At 42.4% G+C, this 9579-nt stretch overlaps 1 protein-coding gene across 2 annotated transcripts; it reads right to left on the bottom strand.

Annotated features, from left to right (window-relative positions):
• Positions 1-800: 800 nt before the first annotated feature.
• On the bottom strand, positions 801-8836 carry mkrn2 (makorin, ring finger protein, 2). 2 transcript variants are annotated; one of them, XM_041980005.1, is made up of 10 exons: positions 8728-8836; positions 7388-7516; positions 7149-7288; positions 3428-3559; positions 3125-3354; positions 2923-2988; positions 2705-2853; positions 1461-1571; positions 1230-1374; positions 801-1137 (listed from the first exon to the last, which is right to left on the bottom strand). In XM_041980005.1, the coding sequence occupies exons 1-10, from the start codon at positions 8766-8768 to the stop codon at positions 970-972; spliced, it is 1311 nt and encodes a 436-aa protein (XP_041835939.1). In that variant the 5' UTR covers positions 8769-8836; the 3' UTR covers positions 801-969. The 2 variants fall into 2 exon arrangements, with proteins under 2 accessions (XP_041835939.1, XP_041835940.1); XM_041980006.1 differs by having other exon boundaries at positions 7149-7267.
• Positions 8837-9579: the final 743 nt, after the last annotated feature.

Below are 9579 nucleotides of genomic sequence, written 5' to 3'. Positions count from 1 at the left end.
ATTGATGTAGAATCAAATATGATTTTTAATGTTAGTCAGATAATCGTTGACATGAATAAACCCTGATTGTTTTCCTCCTGCTGATTTCCCTCTGCCTGTTAAACTCCTACTGAAACAGACTTTAACATGACAACAGATTTGTAATAATTACCTTAAAAAAATATTGACAAAAACTCTAAAGCTATTAACATATTTGGAAAATACAATGAAAGAAACTGGAGATTTATTTTTTTCTGTTTTATTCTGATAATTTATTTGTAATTGTGCTCTGTGCTTTAACTTTCCTGCCATTATTATTTTAGGCCACCATGTTTAGTTTTGTTGTTTAGACCCTGTTTTGTAACTGACTTGTTTTTAATAAAGTTTTTTTAAGATAAAAACCTGAATCTTCATGCGTAAACATTAAAAAAAAACCTGGAGATCTTCAACTCAGTTATGATAATTCTTTTCCCTTTTCTTAATGAGAAATAAATTTGATTGAAATGTGAAAAAAAAAAAAAAAAAAAAAGGATGGTAACTTAAATATTTTAGGTGTAAAAGCGGATTTGTTCTGGAACAGATACATCAGCGCCCCCTGTTGTCAGCTGCCAAGAACTGCAGCTGATTTTCCACCAATGGCCACTAGAGGCAGCACTGACCCAAGTGGAGACTTCACTGACCACATGAACAAGCTGCAGTCAAACATGAATCAGTGGATGAAGAACTTCATGTTCATCATCATTTTCTCTGACTTCCGCCTGTGTTGTGATCATGGAACCAACCGCTGACTAAGCTGTTAAAATAAATTCTGCTCATCACAGTTTGACTTCACAATGACTCTTTATTTATTTCATTACCCAATAAATAAAACATTTTTTTTTTTTAATAAAACCTGTGTTCACCAATCACATACAGCTGCAGAGGCCACAGGATTTAACGTTTCAACATGGACGTCCAGTCTCACAGGTTACCACGGTGTCAGTCCCCTCCCTACTGCTCTGCAGTGGCCGGGGTCTCAATCTCCTCATGGCTTGGCCCCGACATCTGCATAAAGAGCTCCCGCAGCTCTGTGATGTCATCATCCAAGGTTGGTGGGGGTGGGACCGACCGCTGCTCGCGCTCTTCGATGAAATCCCACAGACGGACGTTGTTCATGAACTGAAGAAAGAAAAAAAACAGATAAAAACTACAAATCCCAGCAGCACCGAGAAGCTGGACTACAACTGTGAAGTTGTGCTGTGGTTTCTGACCCGAACATTTCCCTCGGAACTCAGCTGTTTCCGCGGCCGGTCGGGTTCTGCCCGGGTTCCATCTGGGAAGGCGTGAAGATACAAACACTTTCCTCCAAATGGACAGGAACCGCGGCCCTGATCGAAGTACTTACAAGCCTTCTTACTGCAGAAAGAAAACACCACCAACGTATCAAACCGGTCTGATCCCATTCAACCTGCACATCACAGCTCAGCAGACAGGAAGCTCACCTGACCCCTGACTTGAACAGCTCTATGAGGTGGTCCTTGTCATCCTGATCCTCCACCCAGTACACTGAGGGAATGACAAACTCAGAGACCATCCGACACTGTGGACAGGATCTGATACACAGAGAGAGAGACAATAAAAGATCACAAAGACCTCATCAGACTGCATAAGACCTAATCAGACCTCACTGACATCAGACCTCATCATCAGACTACATTAGAGCCCTCAAACGTAATTATGGTGTAATGTAGACTGACCTCATCAGCCCTCATGACACCACATAAGATTTTATCAGACCACACCAGACTGCATCATATCTCATAAGATCACATTAAACCTCCCAAACATCATTAGACATCAACACCTCATTAGACCTCAGAGGCCAAATTAGACCTCATCAGACATTTGTTAACAAAGTCCCAAGACCACCATCATTCCCTCGTCTAATATATCCTCTTTCACGCTATGTGTTGTGTTTTCCATTGTTACTATGTTTCTTCATTTTTTGCCAGTTGTTGCTATGGTTCTTCTTCGACGTTTTTGTTAGATCACGTTTGCTCACGTGAGATGTCTAGCTCAGAGGAGTAGATTGTAGATGAGTTGCGGGACAGCATCACTATGTGTGTGTTGTTCTGTGATTAGATTATCGGAGCACACAACACACATTATGGTCAAAACTGTTTAATGCCCGATTTTTTTTTTTATCTTCACATGTGAGGATCTCTGCCAAATAAAAAATCTCATAAGATTAAAAAAATCGTTGTGTGTACCAGGATTTAGATCTCTGGGACCTCATCAGACCAGATCGGATTACATTACACAACATCAGAACTTTCAAGACCTCATTGACAACATTAGATCTCATTAGACTTAATAGAACCACCTCCCAGACATCATCACAAGTCATTAGACCTGATCAGACCACATTAGACCCCATGGGACCTCATAAGACCTCACAGACCACATTAGACCTCATCGGACCACATAAGACCACATTAAACCAGAATTTGTTTGTTTTTTTGTTTGTAATTTTGCAGTTTGATGTCTAGTTTCTGCTGCTCTGCACAAGTCTTTGTTACTTCTAAACTAACAATGAACTTGTTCTAGTATTATTGCCTGGTTCAAGTGGGTTGAAAGGGTGTCAGAGACCCCTACCAGACCTCAGAGACTTCCTCTTACAGACCCCTCATAGATCCCCAGCACCCCACAGACCCAGTTCTGTCCTCAGGTGTCTTTGGACTCTCACTTGATGATCTTGTTACAGAAGTTTCTGGTGCAGCGCCACGTTCTGATGCAGGCCAGACAGAAGACGTGACAGCAGGAGGACAGGATGCCGAACCTGCGCTCCGACGGGTTTGCTTTCTGCACCACCACCTCCATGCAGATGGAACACACCTGAACAACAATAACAAGGTCAGCACAGCTATTACCATGACAACCAGCTCAGCAGCTGAATCAACACACCTTGTCTTGGCTGAGCTGAGCTGCAAATGCCTTCTCCATGTCAGCCTCAAACGCCAGCAGACACATCTGAAAGCACACACAGTGTCAGGGCTGTCTGACCATCCAGCCAACAACCTCTGGACTGAGCAGGTATAACAGGTAATCAGTACATGACTAGAGTTACAGAAATGCACCAATCACATTATTACATGAGAGTTCAAACCTTCTCATGCGCTCTCCTCTGTTCGGGGTCGAGGGGGTGGAGCACCTGCAGCCCACATACTTCACACAGGTCGCCATGGAGATACGTACACCTTTCTTCATATAAGCAGCGTCCAGCAGCAGCGTAGGGACACAGCAGGGGGACACTGTGTTGAGCCCCACCCACTGGGTGAGCCCCGCCCACTGGGTGAGCCCCACCCACTGGGTGAGCCCTGCCGACTGGGTGATGCGCTACAAGGAGGACAAGTAAACATCATCTGACATCATCATAAGTACCAGCCAATCAGTGTTTTCAGAGCCTGACCTTGTTCCTGATCCGAGGCGTCCAGCCCGGTTCTGATGGCATCAACGTAGGACTGTGGAGACGCTGCCGCCACCGGGAACGCCAAGCCTGGCCCGTCCGACTGGCTCCTAAACCCACCATCACAACCAAAATCTAAGGAACAGAGAAGGTAACAGTTTTTACTAGTACTGGGCACGTTAACGCGTTAATCGCGCGTTAACGCAACGCTTAATTAACGCTGTTAATTTTTTTAATCGCGCGTTAATTTTATTTCTTTTTTTTTCTTTTTTTTTTTCTGGCCGCTGGCTTTGATGACAGAAACATGGCGTCCATGTCTCCCTTCCCTGCTGCAGCGGTGCGTCTGACGTGATCGGGAGAGAGCAGGTTTATTAAAATAAAGAGATGTTTTCTGTCTGGAGCAGGAAGAAGAAAAAAAGAACCGACGTTTCTCTTTGTCAAAATACATGCAGATGGACAGAACATCGTAATTTTTGGACGAGAAACTTTTTTATTATTATTTTTTTTTAATGAATGCGGTTTTAATTTATGCAAGACAGCAAAGGTAAGATATGCTTTCTGACTTTAACAAGCGTGCAGCATAAATCGGGTCTTCTTCTGCCTCTGGTTTGGTTAATCTTGGTCATAGCTAGATGAAACTTCCAGCTGTGGAATCTGTGAAATGTGAGCTTTCAGTAGAGGAGTCTTTTGTTCGTGTTCATGCCGTGGGGTGCACACGGGGAGACATAATTTGTGTTTATATATTTTTCGGACTTTGTGTAGCTGTTCTTTAAATTATTTGTTGTCTTAACTGTGTTTGTTGGTGATAGAAATGGTTTAACTGAGCTGGTAGCTGAGATTCTGGACTTTCTGTGGATACCACACGTAGAGATTTACATCTACAGACCTGACGTTACACCCGGAACGAGATGTTAACCCCTAACTCCCGGTAGCGGAGGCTGAAAATTAAAGTTTAGAAAAATTATAGGCCAGAAACCTGGATAATGAAGCACTGAAGATGCATGGATGGAAGTTATTGTGCATATTGTGAATATTTCTCTCTCCTCACCATCTAGAAGCTGTGAGATTCTCATCCTGCTTTCTGTCTGTTCACCTGATGCTGATATTCATCACATATTGTTCCTTCTGTGTTTAGAAGGAAGCAGCTTCACAGCTTTAAATTCATCCTGCTGACTTTTTACCTTTTAGTTAGTAAATCCTGAACATTTCATCCTTCTTTGTCATAAATATTTGATTTTATAAATATATATGAAGAAATATTTTATCTGAAAATTGCTGCTAAACCTGTTAATGTGTTTAGTGCAGGGGTCTGCAGCCTTTCCAATCCAAAGAGCCATTTTTCCCTCAGCCAGCTAAATAAAACTACTTTAGAGACACAAATGTTACGAGACTTTTCAAAAAGGCAAGTTAATATATATTTTTAATGAAGAGCCACCATAGGATGTTTGTTATTTTTGAAGAACCACATTTTTATTTCCATTTTTAAGGTTTCAAAGATAGATTTAAAAAAAATATTTTAGCCACGTATTTAGAGGCATTGTGGAAGGTCCAGAGAGACACTTGCAGCTCCAGAGTTGCAGGTTGGAGACCCCTGATGTCGTGTTTGTAAACCAAAACTTACTGCATTTTCTTTTTATAGCTGTAGGCCTTTTTTTTAAAGGAAAGAGACATTTTGCGCGTAACGATGCGATTAATCGCGATTAATCGCAGCATGTCATGCGATTAATCGCGATTAAAAATTTTAATCGTTGCCCAGCACTAGTTTTTACATGATGTGTCCTTGGAGACGAGACAGATTCCAGGTCTGACAATTGGATGATGTGGGTAATTTTTCACAGATAAAACAGGGAACCCAAAACAATCTAGGAATCTTTCTAAGGAACTTAAATGATACGTCAACAATCTGAAAGCTTTGTAAGGAACGTAACATCAACAACCAGGCTATCTTTGTGAGGAACGTAAACTTAAAGTCAACAATGTGGGAATCTTTATGAGGAACATCCACAGAACATCAAAAGTCTGGGAATCTTTGTGAGGAACATAAAAGGAACGTCAACAATCTGGAATCTTTGTAACATAAAACTAAACATCAACAATTATCCAAAGATAATCAGCTCCATCCAAAGAAATTCTTTCATACAACCTTCGAAGAGTTTAACATTATGTTCACCATGACAACAGAAGTCTCATGTGGTCGAGAGGAATTCTTATGGGTTTGCTCAGAAGAACTCCTTCACCTTCAAATTCCACCAGGGCCCCGTTTCAGAAAGCGGGTTCAACAAACTCCAAGTTAAAAGCACAACTTTGGGTTTCAAACAGGTGATAACTATTAGTTCAATCAACTCTGAGCTAACTTCCCCGAGTACAGCGCATGCATGGGCAGATAAGCCCTCATCAATGGAACACATGATTCACCATGGCAACAGGTGAAAAAAAAGAGTCGCTCCTCCTATTTTTCTCCAGTAGAGTTAGAAATATTAATGAATGCACATGCAGAATACGACCATGTATTTTGGAAAAAAAGCAATACAGTAGCGACAGCAAAAGAACGTTATCTGGCAAAAAATAGCTGACCGAGTCGATGCGTGAGTAGTAGCATTTTTATCTCGAGTGTTCCACTTATTAAACATTTGCATCTCTGCTTCAATGTATCTTGGTATTAATATTCTTAAAAGAAATTTCTTAATTTGGTGTTGTGCAATTGTTTATGTACTGCAACCCTACTAGAATGTCCCTAATTGTAGGCAGGTTGTTCTCGTTGAGTCTGATCACATCCGACAGTGACCGTTATAAGAGTTGCTCTCTATTTTTGCATATCGCACTAATGCACAAGCATCATGGTCATCAAATGAGCTGTAGACCATAATGTCTGACCCTATTTACTGATGCTTCCCCATATATCTAAATGCAGATGTCACTTCAGCCACTGTTCCTACTGAAACATCAGCTAGTTGAGCATCTTTGTGTCTGAAGCTGCCACCTGTGCCCTGACAATCAGCCCTTGTTGAAAGTCACTTGTTTCCCTCTTGTCATCCTGATACAAAATCAGAATCAACTCAGCATTTTCACATGCCACACAGCATGATGGGATGTTAAGTGCATAATCTTACCAGTCGACTTGTTGGAAGTATCTGCATTTGTTGTGTTTCATCATTTATTCAGGTTTATTTGATGAGTCACCCGTGTGTACATTTTTAATATGCAGGTGCAACCCAACAGCACAACGGCTTTATGTCTCTATTTGACACTGGGGAGGCGATGGGTCACTCAAAATGATTGTAGTATATTGTGTCGCTTACTGCTCTTCCATCTTGTGCATCAGCAGGGTGGTCAGGATGTTCATTATCAGGGGCATTCAGTGGCTGAGTCGGACATTGCTCAAATGATCATGAGAGAATGATAAAACATCCAAGCGGGGTATGATCACCCTTTCCTGGCGTAGATATCTACGGAGTAATTGTGCTTCAATGTCAACTGGTTCAAGAAAAGGACACGCCGTGTCTTACACTTCCTTCAGGCTGCAGCTAAAGAGGAGGAACTCAGGGTTAGTTGAAGAAAACCTGCCAGTGAGCAAGTTAGCTTCACAGAGTCTGTTGCCGCAGTAACTGAACTCACTTTGTGAAACCGAAAACCCAGAGTTTTCCTAAACTTGGAGTCAACTAACTCAGAGTTTTCACTAAACCCGCTTTCTGAAACGGGGCCCTGGTCTCCAAATGTCCTTCACCTCTGTCCCTTAGGACGAGCGTCCTCTTCGCTTCACCTCTGCTGGGTCTCCCACCACCTGCCAGGTCCTCTGAACCTCCTCCCACTCCTCCCCTGGATGAAGGCTTGATGTGATCATACCTGCACACACACCATACACACCTGACTCCACCCAGGAAGTGATGTCACTGCTTAATCATAACAACATAAACCTCTTATTTCCCATCAGGTTTGAAGAGTCACCTGTCAGGTGTGCCTCACCTGCAGCGCTCTCCGTAGGCACATGCTCCTCTCTGGAAGAACTTGCAGATGGTGGAGGGTTTGCTGCTGGTCGGGTCGTGGGAGAACAGACAACGGCTGCCCTCCCGACACACGCCATGAAGGAAATACCTGAAACAAAGCACACTTGTAAACATGCCATAAGGGAAATACCTTAAAAAAGAGCACACCTGTAATCATGATGGATGTGTGAAACATCTGCTCAAGTATTCTGAAAAATACTTACATCTGCCCCTTAAACAAAACAGATCATTAAACTTTCTGTGCCTCTCTGAATAGGAAGTAGGCTCAAAATGTAAAATGACGTCACTCTTTTTTTGGTCATATTTCCAAACGTAAACATCAGCTGGTTCATAAACAGGTCTGAGATTTCAAAACGGAATTCCAGCTGGGTTAACACGCAGCATGGCAGTTTTGTGGTTACCATGGCAACCACCGACCTCAATGTGGAAGAAGAGCTTCTCTTCTTATTCCGTCTGTTCCTGTCTCTGTCTCGGAAATCCGAGTGGAGAATACGTGACGTCATTACCAGGTGGTTGGCGTTCCAGCTGCACCAACTCGGAAAAATGGACGGCTACAAAACAACCTATTTATGAGCATCTACAAATCCCGTATAAAGCTAGAAAATCACAAACCCATTGTAAAAATGTGTACCATGAGAAAAATCAGCCAATTTTAGTGATAACGATAGATAGAACCACACATACTGACGCCATTTTTCGCGAACAAACCCACCGTAAAGTTATGATTCAATAACAACAGCCTACTGCTGTTTATACTACAAACATAAAAGACACAAAGTACATTATAAAGGATTTTAATAAGGACAACAAGTGGTACAGGGGCGCAGCCATCTTTAAACCTGGAAATATCGGGGTCCTCTGAAACTTACGTGTTCACCGCTCGGAAGAACGAGATGACTTCGTCATTTCCGAATTCCTCGTAATTCCGAGTTCCGATGATAACTGGAACGCTCACACCCTGAAACTTTAAATTCTCCTGTGATTTTCTTGAAAATTTCGTGAAAGTTCATCTGGTATATTTACAGTTTCTACAAATCCCACAACTCTGACGTCATCAGAATTCTGTTTCCTCACGTGCCACTGCTTTCCTCTGACAGTCTCTACAGTAAAATCTTAAGGTCCCCGGTCAGTGTCCTCTCCAGGTTAAATCAGGTGAGTCTGGCTGCGTTCAAACATAGGAGCTAAAGGCTAAAAACATTAGCACTGGGCCGACGCCTGCGCAGTGAGCCGGGTCAGAAACGGATCGCGAGCCAGACAGACAGGTTAGTGACACAAGGATATATGGAGACACTCACTCACCTGCAGGTCACCTGTTTGGTACTCATCTTCCTTGCGGACATTTACACCGTTCCGCTGCTCCAAGTTGTCCTTTCGGTGTCCCCTTCAAACCGTTCCGATGAAGAAGCACAGACACAGCAGGAACGTTCCGGTAATTGAGTAGCCGCAGCGCCTCCTTCTGGTTGGAGTGTGAACTGCAGCATGAATGCGTCCAATTTATTTAATCCGGAGTGTGTTAGAATTTAACTGATGTCAGTGTTTTTTTGTTTTGTGTGTGTGTGTGTGTGTGTGTGTGTGTGTGTGTGTGTGTGTGTGTGTGTGTGTGTGTGTGTGTGTGTGTGTGTGTGTGTGTGTGTGTGTGCTTTTTAAGTTTTAAACTTACATACTAGTAAATAACTGGTCAGGATTTTTCTCACCTGTCCTTCAGATCCTCATTTTACCTCCTGTTTCTCATTACAGTTTTTCTCAATTGTTAAAACACTAAACCCTATTGTCTGAACCAAACGCTCAGTTGCCTAAACCTATTGACTGAATCAGTCTCTCTATTGGCAAAACCATAAGCACCTTTCATGTGTTTAGACACAACTTGCAGACACATTTTTATTGTGATGTAACTGTGTTGCATAATGGTGAGCACAGGTGGCAAAAGTCAAACACAATTAAAGCAAAAGTGTCACCAGTTGAACTCAACAACTCAAAATTGATCACATTTGTGATGTAAGGGAACATATATAATTCATTTCAGAGAGCACTGGTTTGTGAGGCACTACAATGGATAGAAATCTGACAGAAGGAGGAGGAGGAGAAGTGTATGAGAGAGGGGGTTGAGGTGGTCAATGAAGACTAAGAACAGTAATATCGGATTACTGGCTA

The sequence above is a fragment of the Melanotaenia boesemani genome, chromosome 3, assembly GCF_017639745.1.
Source record: "Melanotaenia boesemani isolate fMelBoe1 chromosome 3, fMelBoe1.pri, whole genome shotgun sequence".
Taxonomy (NCBI): Eukaryota; Metazoa; Chordata; class Actinopteri; order Atheriniformes; family Melanotaeniidae; genus Melanotaenia; species Melanotaenia boesemani.
The sequence above is the reverse complement of the archived record's forward strand: the minus strand, read 5'-3'. Positions and strand labels throughout refer to the sequence as shown.

Excerpts from the sequence above, each read along its gene's own strand:
- mkrn2 (XM_041980005.1), bottom strand. The coding sequence starts at position 8,768 with ATGTCCGCAAGGAAGATGAGTACCAAACAGGTGACCTGCAG. Across the intron at positions 3,355-3,427 it reads CGCCTCGGATCAGGAACAAG|CGCATCACCCAGTCGGCAGG; the intron begins GTCAGGCTCTGA and ends TCCTCCTTGTAG. Across the intron at positions 1,138-1,229 it reads GTTCCGAGGGAAATGTTCGG|TTCATGAACAACGTCCGTCT; the intron begins GTCAGAAACCAC and ends TTCTTTCTTCAG.